This window comes from Gorilla gorilla, chromosome 10 (assembly GCF_029281585.2).
Source record: "Gorilla gorilla gorilla isolate KB3781 chromosome 10, NHGRI_mGorGor1-v2.1_pri, whole genome shotgun sequence".
NCBI lineage: Eukaryota > Metazoa > Chordata > Mammalia > Primates > Hominidae > Gorilla > Gorilla gorilla.
In genome coordinates, this window is record NC_073234.2 from 44246149 (window position 1) to 44272416 (window position 26268).

At 55.8% G+C, this 26268-nt stretch overlaps 2 protein-coding genes across 10 annotated transcripts; one reads left to right on the top strand and one right to left on the bottom strand.

Annotated features, from left to right (window-relative positions):
* The first annotated feature begins 1140 nt into the window (after positions 1-1140).
* STAT6 (signal transducer and activator of transcription 6) lies at positions 1141-17058 on the top strand. Of its 7 annotated transcripts, none has more exons than XM_055359321.2 (23): positions 1141-1412; positions 3883-3938; positions 4243-4379; positions 4799-4937; positions 5228-5311; positions 5711-5849; positions 5962-6014; positions 6203-6351; positions 6943-7074; positions 7203-7391; positions 7729-7816; positions 7956-8078; positions 9590-9682; positions 10013-10219; positions 12341-12435; positions 12528-12664; positions 12991-13137; positions 13354-13417; positions 13530-13640; positions 13835-13927; positions 15318-15383; positions 15473-15601; positions 15690-17058. In XM_055359321.2, exons 1-23 carry the CDS (start codon positions 1256-1258, stop codon positions 15877-15879), a joined length of 2778 nt encoding a protein of 925 aa, XP_055215296.1. In that variant the 5' UTR covers positions 1141-1255; the 3' UTR covers positions 15880-17058. The 7 variants fall into 7 exon arrangements, with proteins under 7 accessions (XP_055215296.1, XP_063550678.1, XP_063550679.1 ...); XM_063694608.1 differs by lacking the exon at positions 3883-3938 and adding an exon at positions 2431-2498 and having other exon boundaries at positions 1291-1412; XM_063694606.1 differs by lacking the exon at positions 1141-1412 and adding an exon at positions 2431-2498 and having other exon boundaries at positions 3883-4113.
* NAB2 (NGFI-A binding protein 2) lies at positions 16986-23524 on the bottom strand. Of its 3 annotated transcripts, XM_004053417.5 has the most exons (7): positions 23093-23511; positions 20450-21323; positions 19867-20000; positions 19480-19531; positions 19253-19385; positions 18850-19041; positions 16986-17846 (listed from the first exon to the last, which is right to left on the bottom strand). In XM_004053417.5, exons 1-7 carry the CDS (start codon positions 23173-23175, stop codon positions 17737-17739), a joined length of 1578 nt encoding a protein of 525 aa, XP_004053465.1. In that variant the 5' UTR covers positions 23176-23511; the 3' UTR covers positions 16986-17736. The 3 variants fall into 3 exon arrangements, with proteins under 3 accessions (XP_004053465.1, XP_030872477.1, XP_063550680.1); XM_031016617.3 differs by lacking the exon at positions 18850-19041 and having other exon boundaries at positions 23093-23522; XM_063694610.1 differs by lacking the exon at positions 16986-17846 and having other exon boundaries at positions 17943-19041; positions 23093-23524.
* Between the last annotated feature and the right edge of the window lie 2744 nt (positions 23525-26268).

Sequence of the window (26268 nt, forward strand, 5' to 3'; positions counted from 1 at the left end):
GTAGCAAGGGATGGAGGAGGAGGAGCTGGTGCTGGAAATCAGTTCAGGCACCAGGGGGCAGCATAGGCCTAGCTTTGGCCCCTCAGCCCAGCCCTGCTATGGGAGGGAGGAGGGGAGTAGAAACTTCCTCCCACCGCCCCTCAGACACCACCTCTTCCACACACCGGGGCTCTCAGGTGTCCGGGAGTAAAGGCCTCTCTGGATCCCTTGGTCTCCTCCAGCTCCTCCCCCAGCAAAAACTGCAGAACCCTCCACTAGTTATGTTGATGACTCAGAAGTTGAGCAAGACTGTGTGTGTGTGTGTGTGTGTGTGTGTGTGTGTGTGTGGTGTTGTGATTGCAATGGGCTCTGTTTGTGAGCCTGCCTGCACGTGTGTGTGTGTGTGTAGTCTTGTGGTCAGGGAAGTTGTGCATGTGTGTGTTTGTTTCTTGGCGTGTCTCAGTGTTTACCCCAGAAACATATAGGAACTTGGCAGATAGGAACACAGCAGATTCGTATTCAAACTTGTCCCTTGTGAATCTGCAGGCAGCAGCTCCGGCTTGTGCTAGTTCCCACCACAGTCTCAGGAGGGGTGCCCTGTGAGAAGAGAGCAAAGACCAGCTTCAGTCCAAGGGACTCCTAGAGTCTTCCAGAATTCTGAGCTGAGGGTTCCCCTCCCCCACTCCCTCCCGTCAGTGGTCACGAGACCGACCTCTAAGGCGTTCCCTGCCGGAAGGGAGGGGGGCCTAGGAGTTGGCTGGCATCGAGCTCCCTGGCTGCTTTTCAGGGTCCTCCACTGGAGGGAGCGCAGAGTCCAGAGGGATTTACTTTTCCTGAGGCCCTGGGGAGCCCAGTCCCTTGTGGGCCCAAACCCCAGCCCTTGGCAGAGTTTGAGTTTGGGAGCCAGGCAGTTAGGGGTGGCAAATCTCTGTTTGATATTGGGTGACTTTCTGGAGAAAAGCTGATGCTTTTGAAGGGGACAGAGTAAGTGGGGGTCAGCCTCCCCCCAAGCCTGGCTCCAAGGCCTGGACCCCAGTCCTGATTCCCCACGTGTTCCCCAACTCGGCACAGGAGGCACACATATTCACCCCACTTTCTTCCTCTTCCTCCTCCAGCCCACTTTCTCTTCTCTGTGTCGTCAGAGCTCCAGGGAGGGACCTGGGTAGAAGGAGAAGCCGGAAACAGCGGGCTGGGGCAGCCACTGCTTACACTGAAGAGGGAGGACGGGAGAGGAGTGTGTGTGTGTGTGTGTGTGTGTGTGTGTGTGTGTGTATGTATGTGTGTGTTTTATCTTATTTTTCTTTTTGGTGGTGGTGGTGGAAGGGGGGAGGTGCTAGCAGGGCCAGCCTTGAACTCGCTGGACAGAGCTACAGACCTATGGGGCCTGGAAGTGCCCGCTGAGAAAGGGAGAAGACAGCAGAGGGGTTGCCGAGGTGAGGGGTTGCCTCCGAGGTGGGTGCGGGGGCCTCTATGAGTGCATGGGGGTGGATTCGTGGGGGGAGCTCTCGGGATCCTCCCCTGGCTGGGTGGATGGTCCCCAAGAGATGGTTTCAGCCAGTGTTGGTGGCTGGTGGCACTGGGTTTTAGCAGTTTCGAACTCCTGGAGGAATCTGGGAGGGTCCAGGCCTCAGTACTCCCCTCCCCCACGGGTCACGTTTTCACAGCCTCACCCCTGCACCCCCAGGGCCATGGAAAGTCAGGGAAAGGAGGTGAAGGAGTGCCCCTCTGCCCTGAGTCGGGGGAAGTGGCCGCCCCTCCCTGGAAGGTTGATGCCAGAGGGCAGTGGATCCTTGTTAAACCCCTATCCTGCCCTCCGCTAAAGGTTCCTGTTCAAGGGTGTGGCTGAGGGGTGAGCAAGCCCCAGATGTAGACCTCATGTTGGCCCAGAGGAGGGGGAATTTCCCCCTCAAAACGGCTCCACGCTTGGCTGCTGTAGACGCTGAGATTTCCCAGCGGCGGCGCCGAGTTAACCCTCCTCGTGCTGAACTGGCTCCACCTCCCCGCCTGCCCCCACCGCCACATCCACACATTGGGCAACTCAGAGAAGCTGTTTTAACTTTCGATCCTGTGGTCCCACAATCAGAGGACTCGGGGAGGTAGGGGTTGAGATAAGCGAATTTAGGCCACCAAGCGGGCGGACGAGGATCCCAGACCTTGCGCTTCCCTTCTGGGTTTAGGAGGTAACACTAGCCCCGCCCCTCACGCCGTGGCTCCTCCCTCCCTTCCCCTTCATGGGGCTGAAGACAAAAGGTGCCCCTGTCCTGGTCAAGCCAATCGACCCAGCCTTGTTATGGGTTGGGGTGGGGAGAAATGTGTCCTCCTGATGGCTGGGGAAGAAGAGGGGTTGGATATTTCTAGCCAGGGCCATGCCAGGAGGCTGGTCACTCTGCAAGGGGATGCAGAGGAAAGCGGTGCCCACCCACTCCAGAGGACCTTTCTCTCTTGGGCTAGAGAAAGGCCTATTGGAGGAGCCTGAGCAGGAGGGGTAAGGATTCTGCCTTGAGGAGAAAAGAGCTGGGGTAAGTGGGCACTGGAGGAAAGAGGGGCATGAAGGTCTTGGAGCAGGAACGTCCAGAGAAGGGACCTCTCCATTTTCCATCCCTTTGAGAGGCCTGGGAGAGGTGAGAGGCTGAACGTGCAACAGGAGAACTTGGGGTTACTGGGTTTGGGGAGACCTGGGGAGTTGTCATCCCATCCTCTCCCTCATCTCTGGGAGAGGGATATTATGAGAAACGTGAACTGAGAGGCCCCTGGGAAACCACTGGTTACCCAGTCCCCCCTGAACCTGGAAATGGGGATGCAACCCCCTCTTCTACTTCCCTGTCCCCTCCTCTCCTTTCTACCTGTTTTCGTCTCTCATCTTTGCCTTCTAGCCCTCCAGCTTCCTCTCTCTTCTAGGCTCTTTCCTCCTAGCTTACTAAATCCACCTTTTTTCCAGTCTCTTCCATCCTCTTCCTTAGTTCTCTCTACTTTCCTTTTCCACCTCTCCTCCTTCAAGTCTCCTCCCACCTTCCCCCACTTCTTAGGATGATCAGATTTGCCCCTGGAAGGGATCCTAACAACACAGTGCGATGGTTAATCCCCACTCAGATTCAAAGCCTGCTTTCCAAACTCACTTACTGAGTGGCCTTGGGCAGGGTAGAGAAACTCCTTAAGCCTCAGTTTCTTCATCTATAAAATGGGATATTATATATTTTTAAAAGTGTCGTGAGGCCTGAAGGAGATAATACACTGAGTGTAATGCCTCATACATAGTAAGTGCTTAACAAATAGTAGCTGTTATTACTCTCCCATCCTCTTTATCATCTAGCCTTGTGGTTTTCATTTTTATTTTATTTCATTTATTTATTTATTTATTTTGAGACAGAGTCTCTCTCTGTCGCCCAGGCTGGAGTGCAGTGGCTCGATCTCTGCTCACTGCAAGCTCCGCCCCCCAGGTTCACGCCATTCTGTCACCTCAGCCTCCCCAGTAGCTGGGACTACAGGCGCTCGCCACCACGCCCTGCTAATTTTGTTTTTGTATTTTTAGTAGAGATGGGGTTTCACTGTGTTAGCCAGGATTGTCTTGATCTCCTGACCTCGTGATCTGCCCACCTCGGCCCCCCAAAGTGCTGGGATTACTGGCATGAGCCACTGCGCCCGGCCGAGCCTTGTGGTTTTCAAATTATCTCATGGAGTCCTAGAATTTTGAGAGGTTTGTCTAGGGATGCCTTTGGCGTCAGGAGGTGGGGAGAGGGAAGTAGAAGCAGTCGAGTTTCAGGCTTTCCATGCTTGCTTTCAACAGGGCATCTTCGGTTTCGTACCTTTTATGTAATTGAGATTCCACAGATTAAAAGCTGACATTGCCTACCGCTTTAAAAAGTTTGGAAAGTTTTCCACTCATCTAACACTCATATTTTATAGATGAGAAGATCGAAGCCCACAAAGGGAAGGCTCTTTGCCCACAGAACCAGAGCCAGGTCTAGAGCTGCAACCAAATCCTCTGCCATCTCTAAGAGAGCTCTCGGTCTACTGCCCTGTCTCCCTTTGCCTCCCCATCCCTCTGGCTACAGCTCAGCTCTTCCCACCCCTGTGTCTATCACTGAAGGAGTTACCCCCATCTCAGGCATTGACTCAGGATGCCCCTGGTTTAAGGTGTTTTGGCCGTGAGTGGTGGTGGGGACAGTCCCTAGGAGGGCTATCTATGGGAGGTCCCTGGCTGCCCCAGGAGATAGGCCAAGTTTCTTGGGCACCCCTCAGAGTGGCCTTATTTTTCTCCTCCAGGCAACCTCCAAGTCCCAGATCATGTCTCTGTGGGGTCTGGTCTCCAAGATGCCCCCAGAAAAAGTGCAGCGGCTCTATGTCGACTTTCCCCAACACCTGCGGCACCTTCTGGGTGACTGGCTGGAGAGCCAGCCCTGGTGAGTCCTGGCTGCTCCCTGCTGGTCCCCCAAGTCTTCCCTAACTCATCTTCCTTCTCCTTAGATTTTTCTCCCCTCACCCATGGATTCAGAACTTGAGACCTGTTATTCCATGTGTAGTGACCTAGATTTAGCAGGGAGTCGGTGCCCCATCAAGACCAGGCTATGAATGTTGACAGATGGAGACCCCATCTCTTAGGAGGCTGAGCCGAAGAGGAGCGGGGTTTGGGCTGGGACAAAGGCACTTCTCATAACAGCTAGAAGACTGGGAAACAAGGCGCATGGGTGAAAGCTACAGAGGGCCTAGATGGAGAATAAGGAGCGAGAAAGGAACTGCTGAGCTTTTGGCTGTGGGGTAAAGGGTCAGGAGAGCTGAGGAAGCCCTGGCCTGAGGTAGCCTCATCCTGATCTTCCTGCAGGGAGTTCCTGGTCGGCAACGACGCCTTCTGCTGCAACGTGGCTAGTGCCCTACTTTCAGACACTGTCCAGCACCTTCAGGCCTCGGTGGGAGAGCAGGGGGAGGGGAGCACCATCTTGCAACACATCAGCACCCTTGAGGTGGGGCAGGAGGGGAGGGGACAAGGCTGGGTGGGGCTGAGGTTGAACTGGGTTGAGCATTGGGCCCTGGAAGAAAATTGGTTGGATGCTGGAAGCAAATTGGTGTTCCTGTGGTTAACTGCTAGCTAGCAGGCAAATTAGATTTTAAAAGCATGCAAATGCACAAAAACTTCTGGAGTCTACAGCTGTGCTTCCTTATAGTATATGTGTGAATGCAGGCCTGGGGATTGGAGGGATTGAAGGACATGGGTAAGAGCAAAGCTCACTGTTTACCACCCTCATTTCTGTAGAGCATATATCAGAGGGACCCCCTGAAGCTGGTGGCCACTTTCAGACAAATACTTCAAGGAGAGAAAAAAGCTGTTATGGAACAGGTATTGTGATATTCCACCTCCCACCCCAACTCAATTCCCTGAGACTTTGGCCTGAGCCATGACAAACTAGAAAGAATTTGAACCTCAGTAAAGGCTCAGTGTTCTAGGCCCAGGAATGACCAAAGGAGGTTCCTAGGGTCAGAGTGAACCTCAAGTCAAGCTCAGGGAATCTTTCTATGAGGGATTGAGGGTAAGAGGCCGGGGAGAACAGAGCAAGGGATAAGGAGCTGATTCTGCTAGGAGCAAGGTCTTATCTCCACGATATTCCAAAAGGTCAGGAAGAACTGCCAAAGGGGAGAGGGGAACAAGAAAACGCTATCTGCAGAGCAGAGAGTGGAGGCCAGGTATAGAGGGATGAGTAGAGTGTTTCACCTCTTGGCATCTGTCCTTCCTGTGTAGTTCCGCCACTTGCCAATGCCTTTCCACTGGAAGCAGGAAGAACTCAAGTTTAAGACAGGCTTGCGGAGGCTGCAGCACCGAGTAGGGGAGATCCACCTTCTCCGAGAAGCCCTGCAGAAGGGAGCTGAGGCTGGCCAAGGTGGGGGCCAGGGCGGTTCTGGGGAGTGTGTAGGAGTGGTTCCCTCTTGGATCTCAACCTTAACTGAACCTCTAATCTGTCTGCACCCTTGATTTCTGCCCCCAACCCTCAGTGCCTCTGCACAGCTTGATAGAAACTCCTGCTAATGGGACTGGGCCAAGTGAGGTGAGTAATGGGCTAACAGGTGGAGACCTTGGTCAAAGTGCAGCTGGAGGGATGGAAGCTAGACCTCAGAAAGACACAGGCTGAAGTAGGGCAAGGGAATGCCAGAGGAGTGAGAAAAAGAGCCGTATCCCAGGAGCAGGGTGTGGAGGCAGCGTGAGGCCCTGGCTCAGGCCCCTCTCTGCCCATAGGCCCTGGCCATGCTACTGCAGGAGACCACTGGAGAGCTAGAGGCAGCCAAAGCCCTAGTGCTGAAGAGGATCCAGATTTGGAAACGGCAGCAGCAGCTGGCAGGGAATGGCGCACCGTTTGAGGAGAGCCTGGCCCCACTCCAGGAGAGGTTGGGCTAGGGCTGATGGGGAAGAGGGGGCAAGCTGGGGGTGGGCAGCTGACCCTGCTGAAGGCCCTACAGGTGAGAGAAAGAAGCCAGGCGGGAGGGCCTTGGAGTGGACCAAGATGCATAAAAGCCAGTTCCAGCGGGGCTGTGCACACTGTCATTCAGGTCGCATCCTGTACAAGTGGGCCCAGTGGAGGGGCACAAGCGGGGACTCATCCAACCCAGGCTTCTCTCCTCAAGCCCCATGCCTAGAGGAATAGGAGGGCTTTTCCATTTGGTTTATTGGGTGGGAACACTTTCCAATTTGCCACAAAGCACTGTAAGTGGTGGCAGCTGTCCTGGGTGCAAGAGCCGTCGGGGTAGAGGCAGCTGGGTTTCCACAGGGGGTGTAGGCACTGATAATGAACCTCCCACCCAGACCCTAGGCCAACAGATCACAGAACCCCCTTCAGCCCAGGTGCCTTGCAGCCACACCCACTACCCACCCCACTTCTCCACACATGATAGCCTTTCTCCCTGGGTATAGGGGAAGGGGGTCTGGGCTGGAGCAAGCAGCCTTAATCCTGTGCCCCCTGACCACTGTCCTGGCCCCAGGTGTGAGAGCCTGGTGGACATTTATTCCCAGCTACAGCAGGAGATAGGGGCGGCTGGTGGGGAGCTTGAGCCCAAGACCCGGGCTTCGCTGACTGGCCGGCTGGATGAAGTCCTGAGAACCCTCGTCACCAGGTATTCCCCGGGAGCTCCCAGTCTGGCCTAGAACAGACCTCGGGAAGAAAAGAAGGGGGCTAGAGCTGTGGGGAGGGCACCAGCAGGGACCTAGCCCCCAACTCCCCTTGTGTCCTCCTCACTCCCAGTTGCTTCCTGGTGGAGAAGCAGCCCCCCCAGGTACTGAAGACTCAGACCAAGTTCCAGGCTGGAGTTCGATTCCTGTTGGGCTTGAGGTTCCTGGGGGCCCCAGCCAAGCCTCCGCTGGTCAGGGCCGACATGGTGACAGAGAAGCAGGCGAGGGAGCTGAGTGTGCCTCAGGGTCCTGGGGCTGGAGCGTAAGCTGGGATTGGACCTGGGGTTGGAGAAGGGCTGTTAGGGTGATGGAGGCAGCCTGGAGGGCTGGCACTGAAAAGAGCAAGGGATGGGGAGGGAGGGCCATGGGATGTGGAGACCCTGAATGGTCAAGGCAGAGGAAAGGGAGGGACCCATTTAGGGCTGGAATGAGGTGGGGGCATCATGATTTGGCCAAGATGGGGACTCCTCCCTTAAGAACCCAAACAGAGACATGGAGATTTAGGGCTGGTGACAGTGGGTAGTCTACACTCACCCATGCACTCGCCACACCTGACAACAGTGAGATGAGCTCGTTCACACTCTGACCTCCCCTGGCAGAGAAAGCACTGGAGAAATCATCAACAACACTGTGCCCTTGGAGAACAGCATTCCTGGGAACTGCTGCTCTGCCCTGTTCAAGAACCTGGTGAGGGGCTTCGGGGTGCAGTGAGGGGGGCACCACTAGGAGACTGTGGGACTCTCCTTGGAGAGGATGTCGGGAAGCCCAGGAGGAGCGGTTTCTGTCCTCATGACCTCGCCCTTGCTCTCCCTCACCCCACCCACAGCTTCTCAAGAAGATCAAGCGGTGTGAGCGGAAGGGCACTGAGTCTGTCACAGAGGAGAAGTGCGCTGTGCTCTTCTCTGCCAGCTTCACACTTGGCCCTGGCAAACTCCCCATCCAGCTCCAGGTGAACCGTGGCCCAGCCCTGCCCCAATCTGGGACCCCGAGTCCTCCTCCAATGCCACACACAAGGGCCCTGGACCCTCACCTCTTGTGACTGCCCCATACCCCATGTGTCTGGGATTCATGCACACTGGGGCCCGGGTGAGTGGGGGTGAGCAAGAGCATGGAGTGCACAGGGCAGGGAATGGTAGTGGATAGCAGCAAACACTTCGGAAGCACTTCCTATAGACCAGGGCACTCTATTAAATGATACATACGCACATGCGTGCCAGCACACACACGTTTGGTTTTCACAATAACATTATGAGGTAGGCAGTATTATCAGCCTCATTTTATAGATAAGGACATTGAGACAGAGAGTTTAAGTAGTTTGTCCCAGTCACACAGCTAAGTGTTGGAGCTGGTATTTGAAACCTGGAGGTCTGGCTCCATAGCGATGACTAATAACCACTTCTCTACGGTGAGGCCCTGATTGAGCTTCAGAAAGCATTTAATAACATGGCATGAGCTTTTTGATTATGATGTGTGAGTCCAATAACTTCTCTGAGTGCTCAGAGCCAGTCCCCTGAGGAAACTTCTTGCTTCACTAAGAAACCCCTGTCCGGCTGGGCATGGTGGCTCAAGCCTGTAATCCCAGCACTTTGGGAGGCCGAGGTGGGTATATCACAAGGTCAGGAGTTCAAGACCAGCCTGGCCAATATGGTGAAACCCCGTCTCCACTAAAAATACAAAAATTAGCTGGGCGTGGTGGTGCAGGCCTGTAGTCCCAGCTGCTCGGGAGGCTAAGCAGGAGAATCGCTTGAACCCAGGAGGCGGAGGTTGCAGTGAGCCAAGATTGCGCCACTGCCCTTCAGCCTGGGCGACAGAGCAAGACTCTCTCAAAAACAAAACAAAACAACTCAGCACTTTGGGAGGCCAAGGTAGGAGGATCGCTTGAGCCTGCAAGTTTAAGACCAGCCTGGGCTACACAGGGAGATCCAATCTCTACAGAAAATAAAAAATTGGCCGGGCACGGTGGCTCACGTCTGTAATCCCAGCACTTTGGGAGGCCAAGGCGGGCGGATCATGAGGTCAGGAGATAGAGACCATCCTGGCTAACACGGTGAAACCTCGTATCTACTAAAAATACAAAAAATTAGCCAGGCATGGTGGCGGGCGCCTGAGTCCCAGCTACTCGGGAGGCTGAGGCAGGAGAATGGCGTGAACCCGGGAGGGAGAGCTTGCAGTGAGCCAAGATCCCGCCACTGCACTCCAGCCTGAGTGACAGAGCGAGACTCTGTCTCAAAAATAAATAAATAAATAATTAGCTGGATTAGGTGGTACATTTCTGTAGTTCCAGCTATTCAGGAGGCTGAGGTGGAAGGATCACTTGAGCCCTGAAGGCTGAGGCTGCAGTGAGCTGAGATTGCACTACTGCACTCCAGCCTGGGCAACAGAGTGAGATACTATCTAAAAAAAAAAAAAAAAAAAAGGAAAGAAAGAAAGAAAAGAAACCCCTGTCCTCACCCTCTTCAGGCCCTGTCTCTGCCCCTGGTGGTCATCGTCCATGGCAACCAAGACAACAATGCCAAAGCCACTATCCTGTGGGACAATGCCTTCTCTGAGATGGTGAGGAAAGTCCTGGAGTTGGAGGGAACAGGGGCATGGTGGGTTCTAACATGGGCAGTGGTGCAGGCCTACTGATGGGGTGGTGGGCATGTTTAAATGGGTGTGACCTTAACACTCTCATGGGCCTGCTTTCGTGCTTCTGACCTCTTTTCACCCCAGTCTTAACAACTATCAGGCCACAGCACTGTAACCTAGAAAAAACAGCATGTTTGTGAGCGATATCAGCGGCTGTGGAGGGGTAGGCCACAGGCAGGTGGGAGGGATGAAGGCCGGCCCGAGGAAGAACAAGACGGTAGCCTGCAGTGTTCTCTTCTTCCCCCTTCTCCCCAGGACCGCGTGCCCTTTGTGGTGGCTGAGCGGGTGCCCTGGGACAAGATGTGTGAAACTCTGAACCTGAAGTTCATGGCTGAGGTGGGGACCAACCGGGGGCTGCTCCCAGAGCACTTCCTCTTCCTGGCCCAGAAGATCTTCAATGACAACAGCCTCAGTATAGAGGCCTTCCAGCACCGTTCTGTGTCCTGGTCGCAGTTCAACAAGGTCATTCTCCTGCTCTTTGGACCTCCCACCCCCAAGCTCTTCATCCCTGGGGCACTCAGGGCCTGCTCAGCCTCCATGCAGGGACCTTCCACTGGATTCTCCACAGTGCCCCCTCAGGTCCTTTAGGAAGGCCTGTCATGGACCAGGGAGGAAAAACCCCAGGCCTGGGGGTTGGCTCTGGAGATGCATTCTCTGACATCCCTGAGGTTTTGGTCTGGGGGCCATCTGTCCTTCCTCTTTACCAGTGACTTGCATGACTCACCCAGGTTGTGTGTAAACAGAGCTCTGATTCAAAGTGACTTTGACCTGTTGGAAAAATAGTTCCTGGCCGGGCACAGCAGCTCATGCCTGTAATCCCAGTCTTTGACATGCCGGGGTGGGTGGATCACCTGAGGTCAGGAGTTCAAGACCAGCCTGGCCAACATGGTGAAACTCCATCTCTACTAAAAATACAAAAATTAGCCAGTTGCGGTGGCACATGCCTGTAATCCCAGCTACATGGGAGGCTGACGCAGGAGAACTGCTTGAACCCAGGAGGTGGAGGTTGCAGTGAGCTGAGATCATACCATTGCACTCAAGCCTGGGTGACAGAGCAAGACTCTGTCTCAAAAAAAAAAAAAAAAAAAAAAAAAAGGCCAGGCATGGTGGTTCATGCCTGTAATCCCAGCACTTTGGGAGGCCGAGACGGGTAGATCACCTGAGGTTAGGAGTTCAAGACCAGCCTGGCCAACGTGGCAAAACCCCATCTCTACTAAAAACAAAAAAATAGCCAGGAGTGGTCGTTTGCGTCTGTAATCCCAGCTACTCGGCTGAGGCTGGAGGTGAACCCAGGAGGTAGAGGCTGCAGGGAAGATGACACCATTGCACTCCAGCCTGGGCAAGACTCTGTATCAAAAAAAAAAAAAAAAAGGCTAGGTGTGGTGGCTCACACCTGTAATCCCAGCACTTTGGGAGGCTGAGGTGGGCGGATCACAAGGTCAAGAGATCGAGACCATCCTGACCAACATGGTGAAACCCCATCTCTACTAAAAATACAAAAATTACCTGGGCATGGTGGCACATGCCTGTAGTCCCAGCTACTCGGGAGGCTGAGGCAGGAGAATCACTTGAACCTGGGAGGCGGAGGTTGCAGTGAGCCAAGATTGTGCCACTGCACTCCAACCTGCCAACAGAATGAGATTCTGTCTAAAAAAAAAAAAAAAAAGAAGAAAGCAAAAGAATTCCTATTGCAAAAACTGAACAAAATCCCACAGGGACATGTGCAGTAATACCAGCTACCACGTGTGTTGACAGCTTATATGCCAGGCGCTGTGCTTAACACCTTATGTATGTTATCTCACTTAATCTTCCCAACATCCCTTTGAGGTAGATACTATTATTATCCCCATTTTACAGATGAGGAATCTGATGCTCAGAGGGTTATGTAGTTTGTTCAAGTTCCCAAAGCAGGTGAGTGCCATGGCTAGGAGAGAACCACATATTTCTGACTCTTGCTCTTTTATTTTATGTTATATTGTGTTATTTTATGTTTTGGGTTTTTTTTCCTTTCTTTATTTCTTTTCTTTCTTTCTTTCTTTCTCTTTCTCTCTTTTTCTTTCTTTTGTGTGAGACAGAATCTTTAAAGAAAAGAAAGAAATGCTCATGTGACCAGAGGGTGTGTTAGCTAAAGGGAGCAAGACAGTCACACCCAGCAGGTTACCTTCCTTTGGGCGTCACCTCTGCCACACCTCCTTAGGGAGAGGGTATAGCATAGTAGTTAAGAGGGGCTCCACGGCCAGAATGCCTGGGTTTAAATCCTAGCTCTGCCTCTTACCAGCTATGTAGACCTGGGCAAGTCATTCGACGTTTTTGGACTTCCATTTCTTCATCTGTAAGATGGAATTATTATAGTCCCTACCTCCATAGCCTGGTAAAGAGCAAATAAATATATGGAAAGGCTTGAAATAGTGGCTGGCACGTGTAAGCATTAGGATTGGTCGTTGTCATTGATGGAGTCTCAGGTTCGGTCTGATCCTCAGCCCTGCGATTCTGTCGTGAGGGCACTCACAGCTCACTGCCTGCCCTAAACAGGCTCCAGCTCTGGCCCTCCCTCGGCTCACACCTTTCCCCCTCTCCCCCTAGGAGATCCTGCTGGGCCGTGGCTTCACCTTTTGGCAGTGGTTTGATGGTGTCCTGGACCTCACCAAACGCTGTCTCCGGAGCTACTGGTCTGACCGGTGAGTCCCTACCCTGGGTAGTCTGAGCAGCCATACACCAGTCACCTCCATACTCACTGCCCATGCCCCATCCTCTCCTTCATCCCGGCCAGGCTGATCATTGGCTTCATCAGCAAACAGTACGTTACTAGCCTTCTTCTCAATGAGCCCGACGGAACCTTTCTCCTCCGCTTCAGCGATTCAGAGATTGGGGGCATCACCATTGCCCATGTCATCCGGGGCCAGGATGGTGAGGCCACCCCAGCCAGTCCTCTGTCTCTGTGCCTGTGCCCTCTGGGGTTTCTTCTGGGAATGAAATGTCCTGACCTTCCTGATGCCGATCCTGATCTTCAGGAAGTTCTTCCAGCTTCTCTTCTTCCTTCTGTGGTCTAAATGTTCACCTTCTCACTGTGAGCTCTGTGGGAATGGAGACTAGTGGGTCTCTCTCCCTCAGGAGCCCCACCCTAGGTCCTCTCTCCCTTGCCTTGGTGGAGTGAGAACAGGTCTTATGGTGGGGGTTGGGGAAGGGGAAGAAAGTCCGGACAGAGGGATCTCAGGGTCTTATTCCTACCATAGGCTCTCCACAGATAGAGAACATCCAGCCATTCTCTGCCAAAGACCTGTCCATTCGCTCACTGGGGGACCGAATCCGGGATCTTGCTCAGCTCAAAAACCTCTATCCCAAGAAGCCCAAGGATGAGGCTTTCCGGAGCCACTATAAGCGTGAGCTGGAACTGCAGCTCTGATTCCTTCCTGTCACCCACTTCCTCCCTGCTCCCCGCTGCCCTCCTCTCCCTGCCCGCGTGTGTCATCCTGATGTCACTCCCTATTTCATAGCTGCGCTTCTCTTACTTCCCCATCATCCATGCCCACCTTTTCCACCTCACTTCCTCCCTAACCCCAGAGCACTCCATGGCTGTCTTTTCCTTCTCACAACAGCTGAACAGATGGGTAAGGATGGCAGGGGTTATGTCCCAGCTACCATCAAGATGACCGTGGAAAGGTGAGTGTGGTGGTATGGACAATGGGTAGGTCAGGGGCTTAGTGCTTATCTGCAGGAAGGAGGGGTGGCATCAACCCTTGGTCAGTCACACGTACCTCCTTTCCTCCTCCAGGGACCAACCACTTCCTACCCCAGAGCTCCAGATGCCTACCATGGTGCCTTCTTATGACCTTGGAATGGCCCCTGATTCCTCCATGAGCATGCAGCTTGGCCCAGATATGGTGTAAGGAGCTGGAAAGACAGGAATGGGAGTGGTCTGTGCAGATGGGCTAATCTTAGCATGGGCAGCTGGGAGAGCTGGCATTGGGGGCTGAACAGGGAATTTTCCTTTCCATGAAAGGGACACCTGTTCAAAAGCAGGGTGTGGTGGTGTCCAGGAGAAGGGCTGGCATCAGGGGGTCTGTTTTCTTTCCCCAGGCCCCAGGTGTACCCACCACACTCTCACTCCATCCCCCCTTATCAAGGCCTCTCCCCAGAAGAATCAGTCAATGTGTTGTCAGCCTTCCAGGAGTAAGTGAAAAACCTCATGGGGATACCATCCCACTCTAAGGGGGTGGGCATTTGAATTGTTAGAAGAGGCTCTTCTGTGAGAAAGGAGCAGCAAATGCTAACAGCCTGTCTTCTTCTCTTCTGTCCACTCTAATGAGGGGGTAGTAGTTAAGATCTGGACTGCCTAGGTTTGAATTCTAGCTCCACCACTTACTGGTTTGGGGCAAATTACTTAGCCTTTGGTGCCTTATCTGCACAATGGGGGATAATAATGCTAATAATAATAACCTACCTCACTGCATTATTGTGGAGATTAAATGAGTTCATAACACTTAAAAAGCTGAGCATAGTGCATGGCTCATAGCAAAAGCTGTGTAAGTCCAGTCGTGGATCACTTAATGAAGGAGCATTTTCTGTCTTTAGGCAGTTTCATAATTATGCGAATATCATAGAGTATAATTACACAAACCTAGATGGTATAGACTACTATACACTGAGGCTATATTGTGTAGCCTATTGATCCTAGCTTGAAACCCGAGCAGCATGATACTGTTCTGAATAGTATAAGGAAATAGTAACATAATGGTAAATATTTGTGTGATAGGAATTTTCGGCTTGATTATAATTTTTTTTTTCTTTTTGAGACAGGGTCTCACTCACTGGAGTGCAGTGGTGCGATCTTAGCTCCCTGCAACCTCCGCCTCTTGGGCTCGAGCAATCCTCCTGCTGTAGTGCACCACGACACTCAGCTAATTCTTTTTTAAGGTTTTTCTGCAGACAAGGTCTCACTTACTGCCCAAGCTGGTCTCAAACTCCTGGGCTTAAGTGATCCTCCCACCTCGGCCTCCCAAAGCGTTAGGATTACAGGCGTGAGTCACTCTGCCTGGCCTTGATTATAATCTTATGGGACCACTGTGGTCTGTAGTTGACAGAAATGTCGTTAATGTGGTGCATGACTGTTATTATTATTTTCTGTCCTGCCCCTGAGAGCCACTGTCACTTCTCTGCTGTGTTGGTTTTTGTTTACTCATCTGTTTTGGCCTTGAAATGGCCTAGACATTTTTCTTCCCGAAGTATGACACTCGGGTGCATACTCGGGTGTATGACAGTCTTAGTCAAGACACAACATCTCCCTTCCCAGAAGATGAGGCGGGAGTGAGGACTTGGGGACTTAAGAACTACCAAAGTTCAGAGTCCAAAGAAACATTAGAAATTGGCTAATCCACCCCCATAACACGCACATTTTACAGATGAGAAGACTGAGCTCAGAGCATAGAAATAGCTTGCCCAAGGCCATGACTAAGTCAGGACAAGGAGCTGGAGCTTGTTTCCTCACTCAGTGGTCCTGACTTTGCACCACTCTGCGTTTGCCTAGCCTGCCTTCCTCTAACTGTGCTCTCCCTACTTCCAGGCCTCACCTGCAGATGCCCCCCACCCTGGGCCAGATGAGCCTGCCCTTTGACCAGCCTCACCCCCAGTGAGTGACAAAGCCCCTCCTGACCCCATGTGCCTCTTCTTTCCTGGCCTTGCCCCGCTCTCCTTATTTCCATTGCTGGTTCCTGGCAGGGGCCTGCTGCCGTGCCAGCCTCAGGAGCATGCTGTGTCCAGCCCTGACCCCCTGCTCTGCTCAGATGTGACCATGGTGGAAGACAGCTGCCTGAGCCAGCCAGTGACAGCGTTTCCTCAGGGCACTTGGTGAGTGGCAGCTTGGGAGTGGAGGCTGGGTGGCATCTAGGGAAGTGGGCGCCATGCCTACTCCACTGCTTCTCCCATCTCCTTGCAGGATTGGTGAAGACATATTCCCTCCTCTGCTGCCTCCCACTGAACAGGACCTCACTAAGCTTCTCCTGGAGGGGCAAGGGGAGTCGGGGGGAGGGTCCTTGGGGGCACAGCCCCTCCTGCAGCCCTCCCACTATGGGCAATCTGGGATCTCAATGTCCCACATGGACCTAAGGACCAACCCCAGTTGGTGATCCCAGCTGGAGGGAGAACCCAAAGAGACAGCTCTTCTACTACCCCCCCAGACCTGCTCTGGACACTTGCTCATGCCCTGCCAGGCAGCAGATGGGGAGGGTACCCTCCTATCCCCACCTACTCCTGGGTCAGCAGGAAAAGACTAACAGGAGAATGCACAGTGGGTGGAGCCAATCCACTCCTTCCTTTCTATCATTCCCCTGCCCACCTCCTTCCAGCACTGACTGGAAGGGAAGTTCAGGCTCTGAGACACGCCCCAACATGCCTGCACCTGCAGCGCGCACACGCACGCACACACACATACAGAGCTCTCTGAGGGTGATGGGGCTGAGCAGGAGGGGGGCTGGATAAGAGCACAGGTTAGGGCATGGAAGGCTTCTCCGCCCATTCTGACCCAGGGCCTAGGATGGATAGGCAGGAACATACAGACACATTTACACTAGAGGCCAGGGATAGAGGATATTGGGTCTCAGCCCTAGGGGAATGGGAAGCAGCTCAAGGGACCCTGGGTGGGAGCACAGGAGGGGTCTGGACATGTGGTTACTAATACAAGTTTTGCCCTGATTAAAAAATCTCCCAAAGCCCCAAATTCCTGTTAGCCAAGGTGGAGGCTTCTGATACGTGTATGAGACTATGCAAAAGTACAAGGCCTGAGATTCTTTGTGTATAGCTGTGTGAACGTGTATGTACCTAGGATATGTTAAATGTATAGCTGGCACCTTAGTTGCATGACCACATAGAACATGTGTCTATCTGCTTTTGCCTATGTGACAACACAAATTTGGGAGGGTGAGACACTGCACAGAAGACAGCAGCAACTGTGCTGGCCTCTCTGACATATGCTAACCCCCAAATACTCTGAATTTGGAGTCTGACTGTGCCCAAGTGGGTCCAATTGGCTGTGACATCTACGTATGGCTCCACACCTCCAATGCTGCCTGGGAGCCAGGGTGAGAGTCTGGGTCCAGGCCTGGCCATGTGGCCCTCCAGTGTATGAGAGGGCCCTGCCTGCTGCATCTTTTCTGTTGCCCTGTCCACTGCCAGCTTCCCTTCACTCCCCCCATCCCATGCCACCCTTTCTCCCTCTCAAGGCAGGGGTCATAGATCCTAAGCCATAAAATAAATTTTATTCCAAAATAACAAAATAAATAATCTACTGTACACAATCTGAAAAGAAAGACGCTCTAACTGCTCAGATAGGTGCTGCGGTCCAGCCCCCAGCTGGAGGAGACCCTGAGTCCAACCCAGGCCTCCTGAGGGGGCCAGTGAAGGGATCCCACACCCACCGCCCCTATGTAGGGCAGGGAAGAAATTGCAAAGGACTTGGGGGATAGATGGGAATGGGAGGGCAAACTGCAGCACTTGTTAAATTAAAGAAACAAACCAGAAGCACAAAAACGGGGAAGGAGAGGGGAGAAGGAGCAGGTCCAGTGTTCCCAGGCCCCCAATTCTGGGGGCAAATGTTGCCACTTTTAGCTGGACCTTCCCAGGGAAGTCCCCCTTTCCCCCTTGTCCAAACTGAGTCCAACTGCTCACACCACTGGTGCAAACCTAAAGAGAATGGGAGTGTGTTGTGTGAGGGAGGGGAAAACCCCAGATGCCCTGGAGGCAGAGTCCTTGCCCCCTCGCTCTGGGCAGGGGTGAGGGCACCACGCACCCTCCTTGTGTCCTCTCTCCAGGCCTCTGCTTGTTATTGCTTGAAGCCCCACAGTCTTATGCCCATGGAGCAGGTGGGGAGGCAGGAGAAGGGCAGAGGAAGGATCCAGGGTTGTGACTAGATTCCGGGGATGGAGAGCGTGGGGGTCTGTGTGAGCCAGAAGTCTGAGGTCCTGGGTCTGAAGACACCAGTCCACCCCTCACTGCCGGCTGGCCTCAGCCTCCACTTTCACGCTGCTCCTGCGACCCTCCACCAGCGCGGGATGGGGTCCTGGGGCAGGACATCTGTCCAGCAGCCCTTCCTCGAACTCTGCAGGGAAAAGGGGGCAGTTAGGAGACTGCAGGGTGACTGGCTGCAGACAGAGGTGGTTGGGAACAGAAGCAGGGGCAAAGAAAGCTGTGAAGATGGGCTCAGTTTAGGTTTATTGAATTACTGCCTCCTGCCCACTGCATGTGTATGAGGGGTTCCATTCCCGTGTGTGAGCCCCCTCCCCTCCCTGGCTGTGCGTAGCTCTGTCTCTGTCTGTCTCTCTCTCTCCCGCCTCCTCGGTTGCGCTGGAATTTCTGGTTCTGTCAGGAGCTGCGGGGGTGGTTTGGCTCTGACCTCTCCCCTCCCCCCTTCCCAAGCTCTGCCACCCCCACTCATCCCTGGCCCCCTCCCAGGCCCCTCCCAGGCCACTCTACCATGGCCCCCAAGTTTTTTGGTAGCCAAATCAGGGGGAGCACAGGAAGCCAGCCTCCGAGCTCCTCCCTCAAGAAGAGCCCCCCTTCCAGTCCCCGCCCCCACTTCCCACCCACGCACAGTTTAAAAATACCAAGCCAGGGTTGGTGGCTTTGTCTGCTGCGTCACTCTCAGCCCAGCGGCTGCCCGGCCCTCTGCCGGCCCACTCCCTCTTCCCCCTTCCACACACAAAGCATCACTGCTTTGGGCTCCTCTGCTTCCAAGCTGGGCATCCCCATCCCCATCCCCACAACTCCTAGCCTGCTCCCCACTCCTGGGTTGGTGGAAGTGCCATCTGAGCTTCCCTTATTGATGCTCCTCCTTCCTGCTCCTTCATCCTCTTTTCTCTGTCCCCCGTTCCCCAGTTCCCGTTTCACAGATCTACACTAGGACCAGACTTTCCATGGTGGGAGCAGCTCGGCAGGGTCTGCCTCTCTGCACCCCAAGGCCTGGCTGGTTGGAGCCCAGCCATCCTACTGCCCCCTCTGACAACTATATCCCTCTTCCTCCCACCTGGCCCCAGGACACCAGAATTGCTGTGTGGGGCCTGGGTGGCCGGGGTGCTTGGGGACAGCACTGCTGGCTGCCTCACCTGCGAGAGGTGGCTTCGCAGGCACACAGGGGCTGAGGCGGCCCACGCGGTCGTGGGAGACGAGGCGGGCGAGCCGCAGCCCCTCGTCCATCAGTGTCTGCTGCAGGATGTGGCGGCTCCATAGCCCATGGGCTGGCAATGCCAGAGGCAGGTCAGCAGGGGGCGGCGTCAGCCTTGGACATGACCCCACAGCTGTGGGCATGGGCACTGGTCAGGTAAGGGGCTGCAGCCAATGGAACCCCCACCCTCAACCACATAGCCAGCCCACAGGCCCTTCTGCCCCCCCTCCAGCCAGGTCTCCCAACCCTGTTTCAGGCACTGCCTCCTGGCTCACTCCTCCCCCAACCCCCTCCCCTCCTCCCCCACCCTCAATGAAGAGAAAAGTGTTCTGAGGCACACTCACCCTGCAAATGTCCATCCAGACTCTCCCCAGACAGGCTGGCGCTGTCCTCCTCCAGGCTGGGGCGGTATGGGGGTACATAGGACTCAGGGCCTGGGGGAGGCTGCTGGATTTCAGGGTGACTCTGTTCTCCAACCTGTGGATGCCCAACATGGGGAAATGAAGACCTGGCAAGGGAGGGGATCGGGGAAGGCTGCCCAATGCCCCTATATGCACCCCGGAAAACATACCTCTTGTTTCAGCTTCTTCAGTGGAGGGCCTCCCAGTTCTTCAGGGTGAAGCCTGAAAAGATGGGTAAGAATAAAGTGGGTGAGGCTGACGAGGGCCACTCGACGGGCAGAGCACAGAACCCAGCCAGAGGCATGTGTTATTTAAAACCTTTGCCAAGAAGCTGGCCGAGAAAGAGTCTCTAGTTCAAGCACTATTGTTGTAGGGGGTTGGGGGGACCCGACATGGATGGGAGGAGAGACCAGACCTGAGACAAGCTGACTTGGCCAAAAGCAGGACATCCAGGTGGGCGGGAAGCAGGCCTAGAGCTGCCTGAGCTGAAGGTTAGGACATGATCTAACTCCATAGCAGGATTCCAGTCCAGGAAGGACCTGGGGAAGGGGTCTCACCTGGAGCCCTTCAAGGAGGACAAGTAGGTGCTCTCTCGGGCTACTTGGCGGGACAAAGAGAAGAGCTCCACTCTCCGTAATAAGAGCGTGTTGTCCCTCATGCAGAACTGGGCAGCAGCCTCGTTGATGGTGAGCTGTGGAGGGAGGGCAGCCAGGAGAGTCAGAATTCGAACTTCCCCGCTGCCTCACCAGACCTCCTCACACCCCTTCACCATCGGACAAATGAGGCCCATCCATCAGACGCTTGCTTTGGTTTTGACACTACATGGGAGCTTTCTGAGGTGGGAAGACAGAGGTCAGCACCCACAGCTTCCTAGGAATGCCCGGGGCCTCCTCCTCTCCTGTGGGGTCCTGAGTGACAAGGAGCTGAACAGCTCGGTGCTGCCTGTATCTCTGCTTCCCCCTCAGCTGAGGATGGAAGCACTGCGGCCGCTGGGGTAGGGGCCTGTTGGGGAGGGGATCAGGGCCTGGGGTCCTGGTCAAGAGGTAATGAAAGATAGTCGGAGACTGTAGAAACTCGCAGAGGTAAGCAGCTGGAGACCTGGAAGTCAAGGGCAATCCTAGGAGGCCTGGGGGTTCTCACCTCGTGCAGGCTGAGCTGCTTGCCCTCCCGCCGCTTAGAGTCGAAACGGCCATAGATGATGCTGTATTTGCGGATCTCCTCTTCCTTCTGGCTGTCATTATCATCCATCTCAAAGATGTGCCCAACGCTCCGTGCCAGCTTCTTATTCAGCTTTAGCAGGGATGTGACCTCCCCAGCATCCCCCCTTGGGAAGCTCCGGAAGATCCTCTCCACACTTTCCACCACCATGCGTACCATCTCTGGCTCCAGTCGGTCTGGACCACCCCCAGTCCCACCTGCTGCCAGCCCCCCAGCCCCAGTCCCCTCAGGGACTCCTCCCCCTGCAGGGGGGGAGAAGGGGGGCGAGCCAGCCTCCTCTTCTCCTCCTGCCCCAACGTCCGACTCTGGAGTGCTCCGGCCTGGCCAGATCCGGGGGTCCCCTGCCCCAGGTCCCCCAGGCAGTGGTGATAGCTTCTCTCCAAGTTCAAGGGGGCTCTTGGGGCTAAAACTGCGGGCACTGCCTGCCTTTTCCCCTGGGCTGCCATGCCCATTGCTCATGCTCCCTTTCCGGGTACCCGCAGTCTCAGAGATCTTGAAGAGCGGGATGCTGGAGACGGGAACAGCAGGCACTGGTTGACTGAAGAGCCCTGGATTGGTGGCCCACTCTCTCAGTGCCTTCTGCAGGCGCCGGACATGGAGGGGCTTGGTGGCCATGCCCACAAGTGCCATGATCTCCAGAAACTCCTCCTCACCCGCCTCACACAGCTGCTGCACGTCGTCCCCTCCCTGCTGGATGAAGGTCTCATAGTAGGAAAGGAGGTTGGCGCGCTGCAGGACCCGGTACAGCTGCAGCTCCCCCAGCGTCCGAGGCAGTGCCATGGCTCGGGCACTGGGCCTGAGAAGGAGGGGCATAAGAGAGAGGCAGTCGGTGCAAGTCCCCCTACTGGGTACCAACCCACACTAACAATTGTTCCCTCTTTCCTGCCTGCTTTTCTTCCCCTCCCTCATTTGGATGCTATCCTGCCCAGTGCCCAGGTCTGAGTACAGACTCTCAGAATCAGGCACTGCTCAGAGGCATGGACAAGCCAGTGCCGTCCTACACTGGCCCAAAGCCCCAAAAGTCAGTGGCCTGTGTCTGTAGGAGTCGAAGCGTCTTACAACCTTATCTTCAGCTTTTATCTTTTTGGTCTGGGGCAAGAAGAACTTGAGCGCTGAGGCTGACCAGCACCGACCGGGGATGGCTGGACCTCCCTCTCCCCCAAAACACAATCCTCACCTTCCACTCTAAACACTCAGCAGTCTCAACACTGAAGTGAAGTCACCCATACTAAAGTGAATGTAGGAGCCCAGTCTCCCCCACAGTGGACGCTGCTGGCCAGCTTCATTCCCTGTGAAGGGGCCACAGCCCCAGGTGGCTAAAAGGGAGGGTGTGGCACCTTCCCTGGCTTTCCCACTCAGTGAGCCAGGTGGTGCCTTACTCTTCTCTGCTCAGCTTTTCCCAGGGGTTAAGTATTTATTTATTTATTTGAGACGGAGTCTCGCTCTGTCACCCAGGCTGGAGTGCAGTGGCGCTGTCACTGCAACCTCCGCCTCCCGGGTTCAAGCGATTCTCCTGCCTCAGCCTCCTGAGTAGCTGAGATTACAGGCGCCCGCCACCACGCCCAGCTAATTTTTGTATTTTTAGTAGAAACGGGGTTTCACCATGTTGGTCAGGCTGGGCTCGAATTCCTGACCTCGTGATCCACCCGCCTCGGCCTCCCAAAGTGCTGGGATTACAGGCGTGAGCCACCGCGCCCGCCCGGCCTGGTTAAGCATTCTTAACGCACGCTTCCTCTCTCCCCTCAGGACCTCTCCACCCTTCCAGGCTGCCCAGTGCTCCTCAGTGGCCCCTCTCCTAGCAGTGACACTCCCCACTTCCTCGGTCAGCCTTTTCCTTCAGCTCAGGGGCCGTGGCAGGGGAGGGGCGCAATTGTTCTGCTCCGGGGCCGTTCCGCCCACACACACTCCCACAGTGGTAGCGTCTGTAGGCGAAAACCGCCCAGGGGCTCCCGCCTACTCTTCTCTCCCTTATTTTCCACCCGCATCTTCAAGTGCAGTGGGGGAGCGGCTCAAGGCCTCTTGATGAAGGGGCTGCACACTGAAACTCCCCTCCCCGCTCTGTGAATAAAGGGACAGATGTGGGAAGGAACGCCTAAGGCCTCCCTGCCTCCCTCGTCACCCCCCTTTCCCCCGCCGATGCTCCTTTAACTCAAAGGCACCGCCTTCTCCAGGACCCCGGGGGCCCGCGCGCTCCGTGCCAACGAGGGACTGAGGCAACTGAGCGTCCCCCCACCTTCCGCACTGATGCCACCTCGAGCTCCAGGGCATCCCCTGGTGCTTGGAGGCTCCCACATTCTTTGCAGGGGGCTCTTAGGCCAGATGGAGCCCACAGAGTAAACCAGGAATGGAGATTTAGGTACTACTCTTTCATATCCAGCTTCATCAAATGCTTGCCTGCTCCCAGGGCCCCCTAATTCGAAGACGCACCCCCTTTTCCATCAGTCTCCACCCCCCACCCCCGTCCTGCTTCCCCACGTCCTCCCCTCGACCTCCGCCCTCTGGACCCCATTCCCAAGTCCAGCTCCACCCATCTCCACTCCCCGCTGCCTCCCTTTGCCCACTAACTTGAGTCTGGGCTGCAGGGTCCGGCGGGCGCTGTCCCCTCCACCCGGCGGCTGCTCGGCTGTGGGGGAAGGCGCTCTGTGCATGGACGGCCGGAGACCACCCGGGCTGCCCTTCTCGGTGCCCGGCGCTCGGCGCCTGCTGCGTGCTGCCCTCTTCCCCGCGCACGATGCCGTGTCCACCGCTGTCCAGGCTCTGTCCCTCCCTCCACGTCTTCTCTCTCCGAGCCTCCGCGCCTCTGTCTGTGCCTCTGCCCCCCCACCCTCCCCGGCTGCGCTTGCCGCCTCTCCGCGCCTCCGCCCCCGCAGGACGCACGGGGAGCGAGGCCCGGAGCTGCGCTGGCTGCCGGGCTGGCGGGCGGAGGGCGTGGGCAGAGCCGGGGGCGGGGGTGGGGGCGGGGGCCGGGGGGGCGGGCGCTGGGGCCTCTCGGCCGCGGAGACGCCGCGGCTTAGAGACTGGGAGAGGCGGAGACGTGGGGGGAGGGGGTGTGGAGCAGGAGGCGGGGGCGGGGATTCAGAGCCGGGGCGCCGAACTGGGGACCGAGGTGACCGAGGCCCGGCTGTGGAGGGCGGGCTTGGGGACCCAGCGGGCGGGGCGAGGTCGTTCTGTGCCGCCCACGCCGGATGCACAGCCGGCCCTCTTGGCGCCCACGTACCCACGTGAGCGCCCCGCCGGCGACATTCCTTCTCTCCCCCACCCCTCCGAGCTGAGAGAGGAGTTTCACAACCACGCACAAGTACACAAAGACACAGAAGCGCACGGACGTGCACACGCGCCTAAACAACTACGGGGACGCCCGTTGCCCACACTCAGGCCTTGTGGTGCTGGACGTGTGAATGTTAGGAGTGAGCCGGGAAAAGTTAGCGAAGGCTGAGCTGTGCGGCTTCTCCTGTGCGTGCATCTGACTCCCGTATAGTGTGCACTTAAGGCGGGCCTAAGAGCGTGGGGCTCTGCAGGGATCTCCTAGATATCCCCGCGCCCCTCCTCAGCCCCCAATGGAATAATCTGAGGGGGTCGCTCTCAGAAACCCAGGCCTCCATGCTAGCCTGGAAAGTTTGGGAAACAGGAATGGGAGGGTTATGCTGCACGCCGCCACTTAGGTGCGCGTGTTGATTAGACGCGTCGGCTTTTGTCAGCGCGTAGGTCAGGCAGGGATTCCTCCACTTGTCCTCTGTTTGCTGAGGATGAGGCCCTGCTTGGGAATTTTGTGTGGCAAGGCTGTGACAAAGACGATACCCTTCCTGGGGCCGTCTATTAGGGACCTCGCCCGAGAGTCTAGTGGAAGATGAGTAAGAGGTCGGGAGCCTACGACGTGACTTCCTGCGGCGGAGCTGGAAGGAGGAGCGCCTTGAAGGAGCTTAGCACCCCCCCTGCAACCCACCACCGTCTCCCCCTTTGGTTTCTCCTAGCCCCATCTGGTTCGCATTGCACTCCCGCCCACGGCTGGGAGGGCTGTTGGGGGAGGCGGGGGCTCTAAGGGCCCGGCCCATAGACTCTAAGCCCCAGGCAAAGTGGCGGGGGGTGGGGACAGAGGGAAGCGAGCGGACTGGCCACAGGTGAGGTTTCCCCTAGTCCGAAACCTCAGTCCCGCCCCGCCTCTCTGTCCCCACTTCTGAGGGGCTGGGGTGGGGCATGGCGGGGCGTGGTGGCCGTGGACCGGGGCTGGTTTTACAATCTGGCCTAGCAAGGAGACCTTTCCGCCTTGTGGCGTCCGGGGAGAAGGAGCGCGTTGTTGGTGGGAGGATTTCAGTTGCTCAGGTCCTCTTCTCCAACCTATTAAGCGCCAAACACAGTGGGGGTGGTGGGAACGAGCAGAGTCCCGTCTCCCAGTCCCCCGCCCCGCAACTGGAGGGTACGGCTAGACGGGCTCCCTTGGGGACGCTCCCGACCCCGTACGGGGTGTGGGCGACCCTTCCCCCCCCCACCTCAGGTTATTTTGGATCCCGGGCTGCCAGCCGCTGGCCCCGGGTTTCCACGTGCCCCCTCCCTCCCCCAGCCCACGCTCCCCGTGACGCACATCCTCCGCCCACGCAGCCTCTGCTCGAGGCGCCCCCCTCCCTCCCACCCCGGCCCCCTTGGGGCGGCGCTGAGCCTTAGGATCTGGAGGGAGACGCCCGCCCAAGGAGGAGGCGGAGTAGGGCGTGAGCAAGTGAGCGGCAACCTACTGGGCGCGGGGCGCCCGGGTCCCGGTCCTGATCCGGGAAAGAGGGGGAGGGAGGAGCCGATTTTGAGCTCTCCGCTCCCGGGTCCTGGGAGAGGGGGTGCTCGGCCAGAGAGGGACGAGGGAAGAGAAATTCCGCAGAAGGGGCCTGCCCACTCCCTTAGGGGAGCCAGCGGGGGTCCGGGTGCGAACCCGTGTGTGAGAGTGAAACTACCGAGTGTTTGTGTCTTTGTGCCCTTGTTTCTCAAGATTGTCGTGAGATTCGGATGAGAGAATGTACAGGAAAACTCTCTAAATTGTAGAATGCTAAGCATATTTAAGACGCTACTGCCAGTTTGTGTCTCTGTACCCGAGATTATGTATTTATATGTTTCTTTATATCCACTTGTATATCTGTGTCCCTCTCTCTCTCTAGGTTTGTGTATGAGCCCCTATTTAAAAAATCATTGACTTGTCAGGGCCCGCCAGAGGCCCAGAGCGCCCCCGCAGCCCGCAGCCAGAGCTGCCGAGATGTCTGTTCTTCCCGCCCACTCCTGCCACCCCCAACTCCCCTCCTACTCCCTTCCGTTGAGAACAAGGAATTTCCAGCCTGTAGCAAAGGGAAAGAGGCAAAGACAAAGACGGAGACCATGGGAAACTATAGAAAAACATAAAGAGACAGGTGTGTGTGTGTGTGGGGGGGGGAGTGGTGACAAAAAGGGAGTGGGGACAAATACAAAAATTTTCATTTGTTTCCTGCATGGGACCTGTTCTCCCCTGTGTCCCCTTGGCTCACTCAAAGAAGGACCACTTCTTTGCCTGACTCACCTGCTCTCCTCATCCCCAGTGCTCTCAAAGACAGACCAGAGGAACTGATCTCGTGATAAAAAGGATTAATATTCCTTTATCTGTACTGGTCTCCTCCGTGAAGGGAAACAGTATCCTCAGTCCTAGTTTTCCAAGAAAAGGGGAAACGATTGCGAGGAAAGGGAGGAAAGTGGGCGGAAGAGGAGTGCAGAGACTGTCGTCCCTACGCGCA

Coding starts and splice junctions, on each gene's coding strand:
- NAB2 (XM_063694610.1), bottom strand. CDS start 23,175: ATGCACAGAGCGCCTTCCCCCACAGCCGAGCAGCCGCCGGGTGGAGGG. Junction 19,532..19,866: donor TCCTCCTTGAAGGGCTCCAG/GTGAGACCCCTT, acceptor CCATCTTTTCAG/GCTTCACCCTGAAGAACTGG. Junction 19,042..19,252: donor TCTGGATGGACATTTGCAGG/GTGAGTGTGCCT, acceptor CCATGCCCACAG/CTGTGGGGTCATGTCCAAGG.
- STAT6 (XM_063694606.1), top strand. CDS start 3,883: ATGAGAAGATCGAAGCCCACAAAGGGAAGGCTCTTTGCCCACAGAACC. Junction 4,938..5,227: donor AACACATCAGCACCCTTGAG/GTGGGGCAGGAG, acceptor TCATTTCTGTAG/AGCATATATCAGAGGGACCC. Junction 12,436..12,527: donor CGGAGCTACTGGTCTGACCG/GTGAGTCCCTAC, acceptor CATCCCGGCCAG/GCTGATCATTGGCTTCATCA.